This window comes from Astyanax mexicanus, chromosome 23, assembly GCF_023375975.1.
Source record: "Astyanax mexicanus isolate ESR-SI-001 chromosome 23, AstMex3_surface, whole genome shotgun sequence".
In the NCBI taxonomy this organism is placed as follows: Eukaryota; Metazoa; Chordata; class Actinopteri; order Characiformes; family Acestrorhamphidae; genus Astyanax; species Astyanax mexicanus.
Genome location: NC_064430.1, coordinates 19514475 through 19535879, shown reverse-complemented (window position 1 = coordinate 19535879; position 21405 = coordinate 19514475). Strand labels below are relative to the sequence as shown.

The 21405-nt window shown below is 38.5% G+C and overlaps 1 protein-coding gene across 9 annotated transcripts in view; it reads right to left on the bottom strand.

Annotated features, from left to right (window-relative positions):
* Nucleotides 1-20004, bottom strand: part of cacna1ab (calcium channel, voltage-dependent, P/Q type, alpha 1A subunit, b) — a 95380-nt gene extending 75376 nt beyond the window's left edge. For 6 of the 9 annotated variants that reach the window (XM_049471055.1, XM_049471061.1, XM_049471062.1 and 3 more), the window contains exons 1-14: nt 19158-20004; nt 18788-18927; nt 7110-7210; nt 6865-7017; nt 6130-6314; nt 5398-5501; nt 5182-5297; nt 4383-4421; nt 4083-4169; nt 3701-3898; nt 2771-2883; nt 2526-2638; nt 1430-1561; nt 1189-1261 (exon numbers count right to left, since the gene is read on the bottom strand). In XM_049471055.1, coding sequence (XP_049327012.1) covers nt 1189-1261; nt 1430-1561; nt 2526-2638; nt 2771-2883; nt 3701-3898; nt 4083-4169; nt 4383-4421; nt 5182-5297; nt 5398-5501; nt 6130-6314; nt 6865-7017; nt 7110-7210; nt 18788-18927; nt 19158-19250 — 1647 coding nt within the window. In that variant the 5' untranslated portion in view covers nt 19251-20004. The remainder of the gene's footprint in view (nt 1-1188; nt 1262-1429; nt 1562-2525; nt 2639-2770; nt 2884-3700; nt 3899-4082; nt 4170-4382; nt 4422-5181; nt 5298-5397; nt 5502-6129; nt 6315-6864; nt 7018-7109; nt 7211-18787; nt 18928-19157) is intronic. The other 3 variants (XM_049471060.1, XM_049471058.1, XM_049471057.1) reach the window with 2 other exon arrangements.
* Nucleotides 20005-21405: the final 1401 nt, after the last annotated feature.

Here is a 21405-nt window from a genome sequence, read left to right as displayed (position 1 = left end):
ACACACACAAAAAAAAAAAACAGAATACACTTCGGTACATTTTTTCTGATACATAGAATTATAAAGATGTAGTGGTATGTGTACTGTATTTTTTGACTATAAGGCGCACTTAAAATCCTTTAATTTTCCAAAACATTGACAATCATCTGCACCTTTGGTATGAATTTTACCAGTCAGCTTTAAGGAGAGGTAAATCCACTCTGCTGAAGTACACTGATACAAAGGTGAGTTTTTAATGAAGTTACTCCAGCACTAAGGCTGGGTGCAGCAGCATTAGCATTAGCTGCTAATCGTAAGGCTAGCTCTTTCGCCATTCAGAGTATTTGCTGTTTGCTGTGTTAAAACAAGCTATGTGAGACGAACCGCTAGATGATAGTGCCCTGGCTTACCGGAACACTAAGGGTTCCTCAGTCTTGCACTATTGGGCGGCATTTAAGCTTAAATGCATTTGATTTGACTTTATGTGCATTGTAAATGCGGTTGGTTTATGATTGGTTTATTTTATGTTACACACAAAACTATTAATTAGGAGAATTAGTACCCTGCCTTCTTTGCCCCTTTTGCACCCTCACAATACCAAAGAAACACTGACACGCCCTTAATCAAGCTGTGTGATCCGCAATTGATTGGCGCGCTAAAGATCGCTAAAATAGGGCCCATTTTGTTTAATTCCATTTTATTCAATATTTTCTGGTGCATTATTTTCTGTTTAAGTTAAATGTGAAAATATCACAGGATTAGTTTCTTAAAACTCTTGCATCTGGACTGCAACTGAAAAAACAGGAGGATCAGTGAGATTTTTACTTTCTCGGTCACATGACATCGCATTCAGTAGCTCCTCCATTTCCACTCGCTGTTGTGTTTACGTGGATCTACTTGGAAAGCGTAATTACGGTGCGTAGGAACGCGAGGTGACTAATCTCAGAGATGTGAATCCAGGCAGGAATACCTGGCACAAACCTTAGAACCCTGGAGTTCAGCGAAAAACAATAGGTAATTTAGCCTGTTATTGTCTCAGAGGACAGACATCTGAGAAAACACATACATGGTCATTCTGGATGGGGAAAAAAAATCACAGAGGACCCCAATAAAAGAGAAAATTACCCCAGGTTCCCCTGAGAAACCTATCCTATTAATATTACTAATACATAAAATCAAGGAAGTGATCAGGTGGGATTAACAGCTCACCTGGAAAACAGTCATGATTGCTGCAGGAAATGTGTCGAAGTTTGTAGGAGGAGTTCCCGTCTCAAAATTAAACCTGACAACAACGACAAAACAACAGCAACAACATCATCAGCAACAGTCAGATCATTGTTTCACTGTGGACAGTTTGGGGTAATCTTCTTTACCTCCCAACTGAACAGTTTGTTATTTTTGCTGAATTATCTAACTATCTTTAATATAAGCTGCTGTGGTGAATACTGACTGTCCCCCAAAAAGCTGCATCCCGAGCAGAGCGAAGACCACGATGAAGAGGAAGAGGAGAAACAGCAAGCTGATGATGGACTTCATGGAGTTCAACAGAGACACCACCAGGTTCCGCAAAGACGCCCAGTACCTGAAAGAGAAAGAGAGAACCAATCTCAAATTCAACTGGGAGGGAGTGTTCTGTGGAACTCGGTTAATCCCAGAGTCTATATGACTTTTGTTGAACCCAATCAACCCCCTCAGGACTTGGGTTGAACTATGTCTAATCTACAGGACTTTTGTTCAGCCCAGTCAACTCTACAGGACTTTTTTGGAACCCAGTTAACCTCAAGGGACTTCTGTGAAACCCAGTCAACTCTACAGGACTTCTGTGGAACCCAATGAACCCCCCATGAATTTTGTTAAACCAAGTCAAATCTACAGGACATTTGTTCAACCCAGTCAACTCTACAGGAATTTTGTTGAACCCAGTTAAAATTACAAGACTTTTGTTCAGCCCAGTCAACTCTACAGGACTTTTGTTCAACCCAGTCAACTCTACAAGAATTTTGTTGAACCTAGTCAAATCTACAGGATTTTTGTAGAACCCAGTTAACCCCACAGGACTTTTGTAGAACCCGGTCAACCCAACAGGACTTTTATGGACCCAGCCAACCCCACAAGACTTTTGTTGAACCCATTCAACTCCAAGGGACTTTTGTGAAACCCAGTTAACCCCAAGGGATTTTTATTAAACCCAAGAAAAACCCAAATGACTTTTGTAGAACTCAGTTAATCCCTGAGGACTTTTGTGGAACCCAGTATACCCCACATGACATTTGTTGAGCCTAGTCAACCCCAAGTGTCTTCTGTAACACTTAGTCAAGTCCACAGGACTTTTATTGAACCCAGTCAACCCCACAACCCCTTTGTTGAGCCCAGTAAACCCCACAAGACTTCTGTGTAACCCAGTAAACCCCAGAGGACTTTTGTTTAACCTAGTCAACCTTACAGGACTTTTGTAGAACCCAGTAAACCTCACAGGAATCCAATAAGCAAGTTAAGACTGGGTCCTTCAGTGGGATCACTGCCAGAAAAACCTGCAGGAAACTCACTTAGTAACTTTGAAGATCCGGAGCAGTCGGAGAGCTCGCAGTACACTGATCCCAAAGGAAGTTCCTGGTTTAATCACAGCCCAGACTACCTCAAATATGCTGCCAACGATGACCTGAAACACACACATATTTAAATCCCAAAACAACAGAACACTCTAAAGAAGTGTCCAAAGTCTAATGTAGGCCAAAGACCTGTGAAGGTCAGACGAAGAAAGAGAAAAAGAAAAAGAAAGTAGGGCACTAACCGCACAGTCGAAGCAGTTGAAGGAGGAGTGGAAGTAAGGCTGGGTGCCCAATCCGTACATCTTTATTAACATCTCACACATAAACAGGCCCAGGAAAATGAACTCCGCATAGACTGTGGGTGGAGACAAACATCATAATTAGAACTAATATTAGAATATTAATAACTAATATTACAATAACAATAAGCAAAACAACTAAACAATAATTATGTATAATAATTATGAATCATCAATAATTAAGCTTAAAAAAAACAAACTCAAAAATTAATAATTACCTTACTAATCAAACCCAATTAACAACAAGTATACTTAAGATTCACCACCCAGTAATCAATCATTAAGCTTTGTTATCAAACTCAACAATCAAATATCAACTTTTTTTCAAATCAAGAATGCATAATTAAGCTAAATGACAAATCAAACAATAACACAACTTATAAAACCCAACAATCAATAATTAAAACTCTACAGTAATTTTTTACCAAAATAATACAACACAAGAATCAATAAATGAGCTTAATGATAATTAGTAATCAATGGTTAACCATACTATTAAAAGTATATATATAAAAACGCAAGAAAAACTAATAGGTAACTTACGACGCTAACCCAATATCAGTTATTAAGCTCACTGATCAATCTCAATAATTAATGTTAATAATCAAGGTTTAAGGTCAATACTTAAGCACACTAATAAATCCTGATAAACAATAATCAATGATTAAACTCATGACCTTTTAATTATCTTAGAAATGTACAGTTAATTAATAAAATCTATATTTTCCAGTGATAAAGACTCTAAAAATGTTCTTGTTGGATGCCTATAGAACATTTTAGTTTGACAGCTCCTTAAATATCTCTCTGGTTTCACACACACACACACACACACACACACACACACGCACACAAATGAGCTGGTAACGTTCTCACAGAGAAAGTCAGAGAGCATTTCCGGCTGATCATAGTGAACCACCGCCACGCAAAGTGTGTTCAGTCCCACCAGACTGAGAACCGTCCAATAGAACGCTTGAGTCTTCACCATCTTCCGCACCAGGATCCGGAACCTCCGCTCCTTTTTACTGAAGCTGGAGTTATCACCTTTAATGCTTCCACGAGCGAAAGGAGAACCTGAGGAAATACAATATACACACATACCAGTCAAATTAAAAAAGCCATCATTCTTTCTTTTTTTTTTTTTTTTTTTTTTTCACTTAAGGGGTCGTCACCAAAGTTTTGTCCCTCATAACTTCTTTTGACTACTTCATGAATTTGGAAAACAAATAATTTGGTGATTTTTGTTTGGTTCTCTTACCCACAGCGTCCCCTACATGGTCCTCTCCTTCTTCAGGATTCAAAAGATCTGTCTTATTCTTCTTAATAGTGGGTCTGCGGCGGGAGCCTGAACAAATTATTATTACTATTATTAGTAGTTGTATTATCAATAGATAATGTAAAAAGATATATATATATATATATCACAGGAACTAATGTAACAGACAAGTTTGATATTGTTTTTTTCTGTTAGTTGTGATTTTTAACATACCAAATACATGTACCTATTTGTTTTCTGTCTATTCAATAAAATAAATTAAATAAAAAAAACAATTCTTACGGTCACCAGTGTTGTCATCTTCAGCCAGAATGACTTCTTCTGCACATAGAGAGAGAGAGAGAGAGTGAGAAAAGAAAAAAGATAGAATATATACATATGTATATATACATATATACATAAATAAGAAATGGCTGAAATAACAAAAAAGATGCAGAGCTTTCAGATCTCAAGTAATGCAAAGAAAATAAAACAAGTTCATATTCATAAAGTGTTAAGAGTTCAGAAATCAATATTTGGTGGAATAACCCTGGTTTTAATCACAGTTTTCATGCATCTTGGCATGTTCTCCTCCACCAGTCTTACACACTGTTTTTGGATAACTTTATGCCTTTACTCCTGGTGCAAAAATTCAAGCAGTTTATCTTGGTTTGATGGCTTGTGGTCATCCATCTTCCTCTTGATTATATTTCAGAGATTTTCAATTTGGTAAAATCAAATAAACTCTATGTTGTTGCTGTGCAGTTTCAAATAGGTTGCTGTGGTTGTTAGGTGGCTGCTATGCAGGTATTATTATGCCCCATATGTTTTTTTTGATGGTTAGTAGGGATCTGCTCATTTTTTTTATATTATATAATGGTTGCTAGGATCTCATGTGGTCCCATTGCAACGATGATGAAACAATTATCCTACTAATTAAACCCAATAATACACATGTTAAAATTAACAATCACAAACCAACGGTGGGTATTTTATGGAAGCACAGCATTCATGATCAGACCCAGAAATGGACGTGCAAATTAGTGAAGAGAAAAGTGTCTGCGAGTGTGTGTGTGTGAGTGTGTGGTGTATGTGTGTGTACCGGCTTTACAGATCCACTCCAAATATCCATTGAGTTCCCTCTCGATCTGCTGCTGCCGTCTCAGCTTCAGAAACTCGTTACGGTTCTCCACTTTCTCTCTTTCCTTCGCAAACTCACTGTGGAGGAAAAAACACACACACACACAAGACAGTGAAACGGCAAGATACCCACTATGTCCATTGCACAAACACACCTCACAAATACACACACACTTACCCAGAGAGTACACCCAACACCAGGTTGAGCATGAAGAAGGAGCCGATGATGATGAGGGGGACGTAGTACAGCCAGTTCCACGCACTGCCTAATGCTTTATTACTCTGCAAACACACACACACACACATATGTTGATCATGCATGGTGATCAGTTGGTCATGGTGGTCAACTAGATCAATACATTTGGTCATGGTGGTCAACTAGCTCAGTTAAGTTGGTCATGGTGGTCAAGTAGCTCAGTTAATTTGGTCATGGTGGTCAACTAGCTTAATTAAGTTGGTCATGGTGGTTAACTAGGTCAATAAAATTGGTCATGGTGGTCAACTATCTCAGTTAAGTTGGTCATGGTGGTCAACTAGCTCAATAATGTTGGTCATGGTGATCAACTAGCTCAATAAAGTTGGTCATGGTGGTTAACTAGGTCAATAAAATTGGTCATGGTGGTCAACTATCTCAGTTAAGTTGGTCATGGTGGTCAACTAGCTCAGTTAAATTGGTCATGGTGGTCAACTAGCTTAATAAAATTGGTCATGGTGGTCAACTACCATAGTCACGTTTGTCATGGTGGTCAACTACCATAGTCACGTTTGTCATGGTGGTCAACCAGCTGATTTCACATGCAATAAAATTCTGACTCTATTTCCATTTCTATACTGACATTATATCACACACTAATCCTATATTTGTGTTTGTACGTTTGTGTGCAAGAAAGAGAGAGTGTTCGTTTCTCACATCGTACAGCATATCTGTCCAGCCCTCCATGGTGATACACTGGAAGACGGTAAGGACGGCAAACAGGATGTTGTCAAACTGAGTGATACCGTAGTTGGGGCCAATCCAATTGTCATTACAGTATGACCCTTCAGGACATACACGAGCTGGTAAGTCCTCACCGCACAGCTGTTCATCAATTTCACCTAAAACACACACACACACACAAACACACACACACACAGGTGTCTAAGTACACATACTTTGATTACAAGCTACAGGAACATTACTGTGCCAGTACTGATTGTGTTCAAGACATCTTCAGGACACTTTCATTCATTGGATGAGCAATGGTGGTAATGGTGGTAAAAACAGCTCTTGCAAACATCATGGTGATCAATCAGTCCAGTCAAGCTTAACATGGGGAGCAAACAGCTTGGTCAAGTTGGTCACAGACTACGTTCACATTACCAGGCTAAAGTGACTCAAATATGATTTTTTGCTCAATGTGGCTCAGCTCCATTCCCAGAAAATTGCCTATTGTGGTTTATCAGCTCAGTCAAATTGGTCATAATGGTTGATCAACTTAGGTTAGTCAAGCTGGATTCGGTGATTCATCATCTTGGTCAAGTTGGTCATAGTGATGAAACAGCTCAGATGAGCTAGCCATGGAAAGCAACTATCATGGTCAAGATGGTCATGATCATCCATCATTTTTGTGGAGTTTAACTGGTGAGTGGCAAAGATTGGGCTTACCTGTAGAGTTAGTGACGCAGGTTCTGTGGAACTTTCCAGAGTAGAACTCGAGACCGATAATGGCGAACATAAGAATGGCCACAAAGAGCAGCACTCCAATCTGCAGCAGCGGAATCATGGCCTTCATTATAGACTTCAGCACCACCTGAAGGCCTGGAGGAGTAACACCAACCACAATGAGTCAAACACACTCGCGCACACAGACACACCCACAAATATATTCATACTCACACTAATGCACTTACTTGGAATTCCTGAGACCAGTTTGAGCGGCCGCAGCACTCTGACAGCTCGCAATGTCCGGAAATCAAGTTCAGGACCAAGGTTGGGTATAGTGGATAAAATACTGAGAGAGAGAGAGAGAGAGAGAGAGAGAGAGAGATGGTATGTTTTTCAATGTTTTTCTTTGGAAAGAAAATGGGTTTATGTATAATAATGACAACTTAAAGAATTATTGTGATACAATATGAAAAAGTTATAGTAAAATACAGTACACTTGTCATTTTTATCACATCACAGCAATAATAACAATACAGTAAATAATATGATGGTAATAGGCTGCTATGTTTTTAAAGCAGTTGTCAAATAGACTACTTTAAAAAGCATTGGTGAAATCCATCCTCCAGCTTTTACTGCTCATGATACCACTCACATTTACAGCCTATCTAGAACCTCCAGAAGGACTAGAGTGATGCGTTTACCACTCACATTTGCAGCCTATCTAGAACCATCAGAAAAACTAGAGTGATGCATGGCAAAAAGTGTTTATCTAGAACCTCCAAAAGGAAGAGTGACACTTTTCTGATAACAATACCACTCACATTTACAGTTTATCTAGAACCTCAAAAAGGACTAGAGTGATTCTTTTACCACTCACCGCACATATTTAGAGCCTGTCTAGAACCTCCAGAAGGACTGGAGTGATGCTTTTAACTCTCACAATACCACCCACATTTACAGTCTATCTAGAACCTCCAGAGGGTCTGAAGTGAAGATTGTGCCGCTCACAATACACTTACATTTACAACCTATCTAGAACCTCCAAAAAAGACTTGAGTGATGTTTTATTACTTACAATACCACTCACATCTACTGTGATGTTTTTACTGCTCATAACACCACTCACATTTACAGTCTATCTAGAACCCCTAAAAGGATTAGAGTGATGCTTTTACTGCTCTCAATACCACTCACATTTACAGCCCATCTAGAACCTCCAGAAGAGCTGGAGTAATGCTTTTACCGCTCACACATTAAAAGCCTATCTAGATCCTCCAGAAAGACTGGAGTGATGCTTTTACCGCTCACAATATGACTCACATTAAGAGCCTATGTGGTACGTCCAAAAGGACTGGACGGATGCTTTTACCAGTCACATTACTACTCACATATACAGCCTATCTAGAACCTCCAGAAGGAATAGAGAGGTTTTCATTCTGCTTAAACTTCTGCTCAATCTGTGTATCTGACAGTCTTCAGTTCTACCAGTGAAGTCCCGACCAATGGCTGAGCAGCTTTAGTGTAAACTGCCCTGATACAACTGAGAGAATAATGCTGATTGGACAGATTTTTTTTATTTTCACAAATGTAAGCAAATCTGATCAGTGAGTGGTCAGTGACCGGTCAGAACTGGAGCTCCCTGAGAAGGGAAAGCTCTGTGATTCCGCACAGCTCACACTGACAGAGGCAGTTAGCCTTGAGAACGACAGAGCAACAGAAAACAGAGAGAGGGAGACTCGGGAGGTTTATATCCAGGGAGAAGAGAATGACAGTGTGAGACAGAGGGAGAGAACGAGGGATTAACAGAGGGAGAAGGTGTGGAACAGGCTTCAGTCTGCCGGGGAAACACCTGACAATCACTAACAGCACACACACATATTGGTTTTACTATATTTGTGAGGCCTGCCATTGGTTCAGACTAAGGTAGCCGAGTAATGCTACACCATAACCTTACCCTAAACCTAACCTTAACCTCAGTATTTAAAAGCCATTTTTCTGCTATTTAACATTTTTTCAAAATAGAATATCATGAAAATGGTGAGGGTCAACATAATGAAAAAGATGAAAATAAGGATGATGAAAAACAACATGAGGGAGGTGAGATTTTAAGGGTAAAGGTCATGAAGGTCATATAAGAATAATAAAGGTGAGGATGATACAACTGAGGAAGATGGTAGACTTTATATGGGGATAAGGTTGAGTATAATAACAAGGATGATGATGATAAGGGTGCGGATGATGATAGAGATAATTTAAAGATGAGGCTGAGTATGATGATGATGATGGTGATGGAGTTGAAGTTAGGATGGTAGAGATAATATGCGGATGAGGTTGAGTATAATAATGATGAGGATGAAAGTGAGGATGATGAGGATGAAAGTGAGGATGATGATGATGAAGGTGAGGATGATGATAGAGATAATTTGAGGATGAGTATAATAACGATGATGATGATGATGATGATGATGATGATGATGATGAAAGGTAGGATGATCATGAAGGTGCGGATGATGATAGAGATCGTTTGATGATGAGGCTGAGGATAATAATGATGATGATGAAGGTGATGGTGTTGAAGATTAGAATGATGAAAGAGATAATATGAGGATAAGGGTTGAGTATGATGAATGATGATAATGATGAAACTAATTTTGATGGTATATATAATTCAGACTGAGTATGATAATAATGAGTAAGGTGAGTGTGATGATTAAATTGACGATGATGATAGAAATAATATGAGGACAAGTATGATAGCAATGTTGAAGGTGATGATGATGAAACTGATGTTAATGATATAAATAAAATAAAGCTGAGTATATTAATGATGATGATGACGGTAAGGATGATGATGAATTTAAGGGGGATGATAGAGATACTATTAGGATGAGGCTGAGTATAATAACGATGATGACGATGACGATGATGATGATGATGATGATGATGAAGGTAAAGATGATTATGAATTTGAGGATGATGATAGAGATAATATGAGGATGAGGCTGAATATTATAACGATGATGATGATGATGATGATGAAGGTAAAGATGATGAATTTGAGAATGATGATAGAGATAATATGAGGATGAGGCTGAGTATAATAACGATGATGAATTTGAGGATGATGATGATAGAGATAATATGAGGATGAGGCTGAATATTATAACGATGATGATGATGAAGGAAAAGATGATGAATTTGAGGATGATGGTAAAAATAAGTTATGAGGATGAGGTTGAATATTATAACGATGATGATAAAGGTGAGGATGATGATGAATTTGAGGATGATGATAGAAATAATATGAGGATGAGGCTGAGTATAATAACGATGTTGATGAAGGTGAGGATAATGATAGAGATAATATGAGGATGAGGTTAAATATTATAATAATGATGAAGGTGAGGGTGATGAATTTAAGGGTGATGATGGAGATAATACAAAGATGAGGCTGAGTATAATAACGATGATGATGAAGGTGAGGATGATGATAGAGATAATATGAGGATGAGGCTGAATATTATAACGATGATGATGAAGGTGAGGGTGATGAATTTGAGGATGATGATAGAGATAATATGAGGATGAGGCTGAGTAAAATAACGATGATGATAAAGGTGAGGGTGATGATGAATTTGAGGATGATGATAGAGATAATATGAGGATGAGGCTGAGTAAAATAACGATGATGATGAAGGTGAGGGTGATGATGAATTTGAGGATGATGATAAAGATAATGAGGATGAGGCTGAATAAAATAACGATGATGATGAAGGTGAGGATGATGATAGAGATAATATGAGGATGAGGCTAAATATTATAACGATGATGATGATGAAGGTAAAGATGATGATGAATTTGAGGATGATGGTATAATTAAGTTATGAGGATGAGGTTGAATATTATAACGATGATGATGAAAGTGAGGGTGATGATGAAATTGAGGATGATGATAGAGATAATATGAGGATGAGGCTGAGTAAAATAACGATGATGATGAAGGTGAGGATGATGAAGGTGGGAGTCTCTCCACCAGGTCTCTCCCCGTTCAGCGTGTCACCATGGCAACGGGCGATTCCTCTTTTTCGCAAAGTCTCCACGGTTACCGACCTCCTCTCATTCATAACCGTTGCCACAGCAACAAGCCCTCTGTCATTGATGGAATCTCCGCGGCAACCAGGCCAGGACAGAAAGAGAGGGAGAGAGAGAGAGAGAGAGAGAGAGAGAGAGAGAGAGGGAGGGTTTCCTTTCTTATATGATGAACACACCTCTGCATACAGATTCACACACATATCATGCACACGTCTTAGGCCCCTGGTGTATGTATATGTGTGTTTGTGTAAGTGTATGTGTGTGTGTGTGTTTAGTCTAAAGTAATTATTCATCATGCTGTAAATCTTTTATTTAAAAGATGATTTATTACCCATTACTAACATCTTAGTTAATTGGTTAGTAAGCATCAGGAATTATAACCAATTAAGTAATATAAACTAGAAACAACTGTTTCGACACTTGTAAATCACACTCTAAAAAGTCATTCTGTGTTCTGAGTACATCTAACAGATTGAACAACTCAATAAAATTAGTTCAAGGAACTTCCTCTCGAGAAAACTTAAAAAGATTGTTGAACAAACAAAACAGGGGGTTTTAACTTTTAATAAACTTTGCATGCACTGAGATTTCACCATCAGTGTGTTGCCATCTCCCCCAAAGCAACCTTCTTTTAAGTGTGCATTTGTCTTTATATATAGAGTAGCTGTCACGCTTCAGTGTTGTAGGATGTAAGAGCAAGTTCCCTTTATTCTGTGTCAACAAATACTTTTTACAATGTTGTTGTATTTAGTGATGTATTTACAGGTGGGAAACTGAGAATTTTAGGACAGACATAAAATTATTCAAAAGCAGTGTGTAAGACTGGTGGAGGAGAACATACCAATATGCATGAAAACTGTGATAAAAAAAACAGGTTTAATCCACCAAATACTGATTTTCAAATACTTGTTTTCTTTACATTATTTGAGGTCTGAAAGTTCTGCATCATTTTAGTTATTTTAGCCATTTCTCATTTTCTGCAAATAAATGCTCTAAATGACAATATTTTTATTTGGAATTTTGGAGAAATGTTGTCCGTAGTTTATAGAATAAAACAACAGTGTTAATTTTACTCAAACATAAACCTATAAATAGAAAATCAGACAAACTGATTCAGAAACTGAAGTGGTCTCTTAATTTTCTCCAGAGCTGTATACTATAATCTATATAAGACGCAGAAGGCATGACACACAGTTAGCAACAAAATATAGGATACCGCAAAAATGCTGGATACCACAGACATACTGGATTATAGGGGTGGGACAAAAAATCGATATCACAATATACTGTATAATTTTCGTTTGCGATATATTATCACTACATGATGTCAAATATCAATATTTCCATTGGAAACTTAGGTGTCCTGAACTCCCCAAGATTGCTTCATTACTCCATATGGTGGCACTAATCAAGTGAACAGGGTAAACCTATGGTGAAGAATACCAATAGAATACCAATAAATCCATAATTCATGGTATTTGCTTATTTACAAGTTTTTTTTCCCTCTTCCACAACACAGATGCTGCAAAGTATCATAGAGAATTATCTTGTGATAAATAAAGTATTGTAGAATCACAATATGGTGATATTATCATTATTGTGGGCAATGTATTGTGAGATACCCTGTGATTCCTACCCTTATTGGATACCACATATGTATACCACATAAACACTGATACTACAGAAACACAGATACCACAGAAACATGAGATATCACAACAACACTGGATACCACATAAACACTGATACTACAGAAACACAGATACCACAGATACATGATATATCACAACACTGGATAACACATAAACACTGATACTACAGAAACACAGATACCACAGAAACATGAGATATCACAACAACACTGGATACCACATAAACACTGAAACTACAGAAACAATGAAACCACAACAATACTGAACACCACAGAGACACTTTATACCACGTGCACATACTGGTTGCTATGCTGGCACAGCACTTATCACCTAAGTTACAAGCCTTTTTGTAAAATGTTAGCAATATGTTTGTGTTTGTGTGTAGCATGTGCTGTCTCAGTGTGAACACCTGAATTCTCAATGCCTTTTCAACAATTGCCAACATCAAACACATATTCACAGACAGACAATGCCAGCCAATCAGCACTCTCTATTCCAGCAATCAGCATTCAGTTGCCAGAATACAAGCAAATCAGCATACTGTAGCCAGAATGACAGCCTGTCAGCATTCGGTGGCCACATATCCAGCCAATCAACTCTAAACCGCCAGAATGCCAGCCAACCAGCATAAATCCATCTTATTAGAACACATTAACCAGAATGGCCAGAGAACCCTCCAATCAGCCCTCAGTAGCCATAATGCTAGCTCATCAGCAGTCAGTAGCCAGAACGCTAGCCTATCAGCACTTGTTAGTGAGAACGCTAGCCTATCAGCATTTATTAGCCAAAATGCTAGCCTATTAGCATGTATTAGCCTAGACTGCTAGTTTATCAGTACTTAAAAGCCAGAATGCTGGCCTATCAGCACTTGTTAGCCAGAATGCTAGCCGATCAGCATTTATTAGCCAGAATGCTGGCCTAATCAGCACCCATTAGCCAGAATGCTAACCTATTAGCATCCATTAGCCAGAATGCTAGCCTATCAGCACTTATTAGCCAGAATTCTAGCCTATTAGCACCCATTAGCCAGAATATTAGCATATCAGCACTTGTTAGCCACAATGCTAGCTTATCAATACTCAATAGCCAGAATGGCAACTAGTCACAAATAAGTAGCCAGAATGCCAACCAATCAGCAATCAGTAACTAGTGGGTTATGAATGCTAGTTTATCAGTACTCAATTGCCAGAATGGCAACCAATCAAAAAGTAGTAGCCAAAATGCCAACTAATCGGCAGTCAGTAAATAGAATTTCAGCCAATCGGTATTTAGCAGCAACAAATCCAGCCTGTCAGCACACATTAGCCAGAATGCTAGCCTATCAGCACTTGTTAGCCAGAATGCTAGCCTATTACTACTTGTTACAATACTCAATAGCCAGAATGGCAATGCATCATAAATTAGTAGACAGAAAACCAACCAATCAGCTGCCAGTAACTAAATTCCAGCCAATCAGCACTAATAAGCCACAAATTCAAAATATCGGCACTCATTAGCCAGAATGCCAGCAAATCATCAGTTGCCACAATTAATAAGTAGCCACAATGCCAACCAATTAGCACTTATTACCAGACATTATCCAAATTGCCAGCCAATCACCCCTCAGAAGCCACAGTGCCAGCCAATCAATACACAGAAGATACAAATCTGTAAAGTCAGTCAGTAGCCATTGGCATCCAATCAGCTCTCTGTCAGCACTCATTACCCATTATGCCAGCCTAAGTAGGCACAATTTTAACCAATAAGAACTAGGTAGCCACAAATCCAGCTTATCAGCACTCTTTATCTAGATTGCCAGCCGTTCACCAATTAGTAAATCAGTTAGAAATCCAACCAATCAGCGGTCAAAAGCAGTACCATGAATGTTTTTCTGCTCTAAAACTGTGAATTTCTAGAGTAGGAGCCCTTTAATGTCTGCATGGTCAGCAACTGTAGTTCCTGCTGTAGCCACAAGCAGACACTGTTTCACACAGCTGCTGCTGTAATGGTGATCATCGCCCTGTTGTTACACATACGCTGCTCACAGCCAATCAAATTACAGCAAAGACGTCACAGTGTGTGTGTGTGAGTGTGTAGGGGTTGTACCTGTGTGAATATTGTATCACTGCCATCACATCCATTACCAATATTGCTGCTGGAGCGTCGCAGTCATTTAGAGAAACACACACACACACACACACTCAAGGAGTGTACTATGCTTTTAACCCAGTATGCACTAATACAGCTGCAGTAACTGGAAGTCTGCTGTACCACCACCGCAAGGATGTGTGTGTGTGTGTGTGTGTGCAACAAACAGCAGTGTCTTGTCTGGGCTTCAGCACCGCTTTCTCTGTCATTACATAACATTGCTATGGAAACAGGAAAGCATGGCCGTATTGAGGTGTGTGTGTGTGTGCGTGTGTATGTGTGCGAGTGTGCGTGTGTATGTGTGCGAGTGTGTGTGTGTGTGTGTGTGTAGGGGTGTGTCGTGCGTCTGAAATGAGAAGGATAGATTTCTCTCTTTATAGAGCTGAACTTATATAACTGACTTCACTCAAATACCTGTAATCTCCCTCTCCTGCTCCTTCTGCTCTCTCTCTCCCTCTCTCCCTCTATGCCTCTCTCTCTCTCTCTCCCTCTTTGCCTCTCTCTCTCTCTGCCTCTCTTTCTTTCTCTGTATCTCTCTCTCTTTCTTGCTCTGTGCCAACAGTGAAGTAAGTCCGGCTGGAACAGTCACGACTCAAAGAGCTGCCAGACACACACACACACACACACACACCTTAAGATTTGAGACTGTCCCCTTATGGTCTCTCAATATACAAACTAATGGAATTATATCAGTATTGAGTGTTTCAGAGTACTAATCAAAGTACTGATCTGACATCTAAACAGAGTATCAGTTCAAAACCAGTACTGATCTGATGATACCTGAACAGGGTACCAGTTTAATATAAGTACTGATCTGATATATCAGTCTATAATGAGTACCGATCTGATATTTGAACAGCGTATCAGTCTATGATGAGTACTGATCTGATATGTGAACAGAGTATCAGTCTATACCGAATACTGATCTGATATGTGAACAAAGTATCAGTCTATACTGAGCACTGATCTGATATCTGAACAGGGTACCAGTTTAATATAAGTACAGATCTGATATATCAGTCTATAATGAGTACTGATCTGATATCTGAACAGGGTATCAGTCTATGATGAGTACTGATCTGATATCTGAACAGGGTATCAGTCTATACTGAGTACTGATCTGATATGTGAACAGAGTATCAGTCTATCTCAAATACTGAACTGATATTTTAACAGGGTATTAGTCTACACTGAGTACTGATCTGATATGTGAACAGGGTATTAGTCTATACTGAGTACTGATCTGATATCGAAACAGGGAATCAGTCTGTACTGAGTACTGATCAGATATGTGAACAGAGTATCAGTCTATACTGAGTACTGATCTGATATCTGAACAAGGTATCAGTCTGTACTGATTACTGATCGGATATCTAAACGAGTATCAGTCTATACTGACTACTGATCTGATATGGGAACAAAGTATCGGTCTATACTGAGTACTGATCTAATATCTAAACAGGGTATCATTCTATACTGAGTACTGAACTGATACCAGTTAGAGGTAATCAGTCTATGCTGATGTGAACAGGGTATCAGTCTATAATGAGTATTGCATTTTGTAAAGGCTTTTTGTGGCCATCCAAGGGTCTTTCAATTGTTGTTTGCCTTTCTTGGAATCCTATGAGCCGCTGCCTCTGAAACTTCTATTGGTTTTCCAAATACATTTTAAACTAAGGAAATGGCAACCTGCAAACACTTTTTTCTCTTCTTACAGCCTTCTTCTGCTTTGTGGGCCTTAACCATAGGCAGCTGCTTAGAAGAAACCGTGGCTGCTGTTAGAGGAGTCTGGGTACTTATAAAGCTTTGAAATTCACATCCCCTTGCCTTTCCTAACAATGATTGTGAATCAGTAATAACCCAAATAACAGGCTAATTAAGGTCTGAGACCTCAGTTAAATTTATCTGAGTGCCTAAATCTCCAAGGGTCCCCATACTTTTGCTTTTGTACTAATTGTATAAAATAAAACTAACATTGAAAAATACATTTAATCTTTAACTCCATGCAAGTCCATGCAAATAGCTGTTGTTAACTGGGACACACAGTGTGTGTTGAGTCACTGGTAAGAGATTGATAATCTGCAGCAGTGAAATCCAGGTTACTGCAGCAGCTCACACACAAATACACACACACACACACACACACACACACACACACACACACACACACACACATACACACACACACTTGCTCTCATTTGCTCTTTTCCCATCCCCCTTCACTCAGCTACTCAGTCATCATCTTCCTGTTTCCAGCTTTCACCCCTCTCTCTCTTTCTACTTCTCTCAAGTGAGGATCTATCTTTACTTCTTCTCTTTAGTACCAGGAGAAGTGTGTAGACTCCACACACTTGTAGATCTAGCATGTTCTCCTACAGCTACTGTACGGTAATATTAACTGTAATAAGAGACTGTAGCTCCGCCTCCCTCGGTGTATATATCACAATACCTACATTTATAGAGTTAATATATACACTATATTTACCCTAATGAGAGACTGTAGCATCACCTCCCGTAATGTATATCACAATACCTACATTTAGAGAATTATTAACATACAGCTCTAGAAAAAAATAAAAAACAACTTAAAAATGATAAGTTTCCTTGATTTTACCAAATTGAAAACCTCTGGAATATAATCAAGAGGAAGATAGATGATCACAAGCCATCAAACCAAGCTGAACTGATTGTATTTTTCACCAGGAGTAAAGGCATAAAGTTATCCAAAAGCAGTGTGTAAGACTGGTGGAGGAGAACATTCCAAGATGCATGAAAACTGGGATTAAAAAACGGGGTTATTCCACCAAATATTGATTTCTGAACTCTCAAAACTTTATGAATATGAACTTGTTTTCTTTGCATTATTTGAGGTCTGAAAGCTCTGCATGTATTTTGATATTTCTGGAATTTCAAACTTTCTGCAAATAAATGCTTTAAATCCCAATATTTTAATTTGGAATTTTGGAAAAAATGTCCGTAGTTTTTTAGAATAAAACAACAATGTTCTTTTTATTCAAACATATACCTATAAATAGCAAAATCAGAGAAACTGATTCAGAAACTGAAGTGGTCTCTTAATTTTTTCCAGAGCTGTAAATATATATTCACCCTAATAATAGACTGTAGCTCTGCCTCCCTCAGTGTATATCACAATACCTACATTTAGAGTGTTATTAATATTCAAAGTAACACTTCTTTCTATATGCTCTTTCTCTCTCACTCTTTCTTTATATACCTCTCTCTGTTTTTCTCTATCTGACATTTTCCTCACCGCTGCCCCCTACAGTGCTGTTGTGATCTAAGCTGTGTTCGACCCAGTGTGTGTGTGTGTGTGTGTGTGTGTGTGTGTGTTTCATTAGGGCAAGGAGGGAGCTGTTTGAAACTGGACCCCTACTGCGTACTCCTGTATGGCACACAGACCCAGACCTACACACATGCGTGCACACACACTCTCTCTCACACGCACACACACACTTACATTTAGAGTGTCTTTTTAGTGAGTATTGATTGGTTAAGAGATCAGTAGTGTATTGGTGCAGGAGTGAAATGGCATAAAACACAGGGTCTCGTGCGCACACACACACACACTTTATTGTTAAAACCATTATATTTCGATGAGTTATGTTAAATCAGGTTGGGCTAATCTGCTGTTTGCTGCATAAGTGAGTCTAAAGTGCTTTAGACTGAATGGGTGAGTCTAAACTGCTGTAGGATGAATGAATGGGGGAGTCTAAACTGCTGTAGACTGAATGGGTGAGTCTAAGCTGCTGTAGACTGAAGAATGGGTGAGTCTAAACTGATGTAGGCTGAATGGGTGAGTCTAAACTGCTGTAGACTGAATGAATGGGTGAGTCTAAACTGCTGTAGACTGAATGAATGGGTGAGTCTAAACTGCTGTAGACTGAATGAATGGGTGAGTCTAAGCTGCTGTAGGCTGAATGAATGGGTGAGTCTAAAATAGACTCCTGTACGATAAAAGGGTGGAGTTAAACCTCTCTAGGCTAAACGCGTGGAGCGAAACTGTGGTAGGCTGAATGGGTGGAGCTCCTTACCCTGTGAGAACCACCACAAAGTCCATGACGTTCCAGCCATTGCGCAGATACGAGTCTTTGTGTAAGGCGAATCCCAGAGCGAGAATTTTAATCCCAGACTCGAAACAGAATATCGCTATAAAATACGGCTCAGTGTCCTCCTAAAAAAGAGAGAGAGAAAGAGAAAGAGTGACAGAGAGTGAGGGTTGTACATCATGATCAGTTCTGCTCTTCATCTGGACTAACACTTCTCATTTACAGCTTTGTAGCTTCCTAGGAAATGATGAGAGCATTTTGTTGATTGATGTGGATGCACAGATTTTATGTGCAATTCTTTGTGCTTGTGTGTGTGTGTTTGTGTGTATTTGTTTGAGTGTGTGTGTGTTCTCACCAGTCGCTCTGAAAGTGGTGTTTTGTCCCCATCTGGTAGATGCTGCTCGAGGGCCAAAACGATGCAGTTGGCGATGATGGTGGTTAAAATCATCCACTCAAACGGAGTGAGGAACACAGTTAAGGTCAAATCAAATTCACTATATCACAAGTCAGTCATGCACACTTTCTCACTTTGAACAAATCACACTCCCTTTCTCCCAATCATTTCCAACGACCTAGTGAGTATTTCATACACTACAGGACATCACGAACACTTCTGATTATTCAAATCTGTATGCAACATTTCAAACACATCAACGTGGCAAAACCATGCAGCACACATTAAAAGCAATCCCAAAGGCTGGTAAACATTGTGAAAAATAGTGAACATCACTGTCACACCTGTGCACCTGTGTCTAACAGTGATCTCTGAACTCCAATTCCCAGAATGCACCACACTCTGATATAACTCATTCACTTCCTTACACGACTGATCATATAACACCTCCCAGAACACAATCACCTGAGTTTTGATTTCACCTGTTCACCTCACTATATATACCCGTGCACTTCACTCAGTCACTCACTCACTCACTGCCAAGTATATGATTGGTTCCGTCCATATAAAGCAGTTCTCTAACCAGTGTTTTGTTTGTATGTTTCTGTGTATGGCTATTTTTATTACCTTTCTATGCTTTCTGACTTCTATGCCCTATGATACTGCCTTGTCGTGTTTTGACGTGGACTGTCTCACTCCCATTGGTATGTTTGTTACTTTATGTTTTTTATTATTTTGGTTTTGACCATGCTTGTTTTCTGACCACACTATTTTATTGTACTTTTCTAATAAAGCCTCTTCATTTTATCTGTCCTGGTTTCATCTCTGCAATAAAATAACCTAAACAAAAAAAACGGTAAACATCCTAAACTAGTAAAAAAATACATCTTCATGAAACATCCTAACACTTAACACTTAACATCCAACTCTAAACTTCCTACATACCAGTAAACATTTTAAAAACTAGTGAACATCACAAACACTAATGAATAGCACAGATTATTTAAAACAGCCTACAAAACTCAAGGAACCAATAAAACACTAGGAAACATTTTATCATCAGTTAATCTTCAGAGAACATTAGTGAATATCACATAACATAACTATAACATGGACAAATATTAAATACTATTGCACACACACTCCTAGTAAACATCCTAAACACTATTAAACATCACAAACACTGCAAAAACATCCTAGTTACTAGTGAACAAAATGTCGGCAACAATCTAAACACTGAACATCACAAAGACAAGAAAACAATTTAAACTCTGAAGAGCATCCTAAACACTAGTGACCAGAACAAACACTACTAAACATTCTAAACCCTAGTGTACATCTTACACACAAGTGAAAAGCACACACAGTACATAGACTAAACATCCTAGACACTAATGGATAACACAAAGACTAAACATCCTAGGCACTAGTGGATAATACAAAACACTTCAAATGCTAAACACTAGTGAATAAGACAACCACTATACATCCTAGACACTAATGTATAACACAAACACTGAACTCCAAACAACATAAAACATTGCAAACAGTAGTGAGCGTCAGAAACAAAAAACATCCTGATGAATATAATAAACAGTAGTGAAAAGATCAAACTTTAAACATCATAGACACAAGTAAACATCACAAACATTATAAAACGTTCTTAACACATGAACATTTTAAACACTAAGGAACAGCACAGCCAATACTGAGCATTTCAAACAGTAGTGAACATTAGAAACTCAAAAAAGACACTATGGAGAACACAAACACTAAATGTCTTAAAAAAAAAACAACAACAGTGAACATGACACTTTGAGCACTATGACACTTTACACTTGTGCACATCACAAATAATATGGTACTGAAACACAAGTGAACACCACAGCCAATATAAAACATTTCAAACGGTAGTGAGCATCAAAAACACAAAACATTCATAGTAAACAGTAACATAGTAAACAATAGTGAAAAGCGCACACTTTAAACGCGTAAACATTCTAAACACTTGCGGACAGCACAAATACGAACAATGAATACAAGTAAATTAATATAAGTAAAATTATTATTATCTATGAAACATCCCAAACTATATAGTAGTGAACATCAGGAACACAAAATATTCTGAACACTAATATAATGATCAACACAAAATATCCTCAAAAAGATTTGAACATCTCACTGTCTGCCCCACACAATCATCAATTCT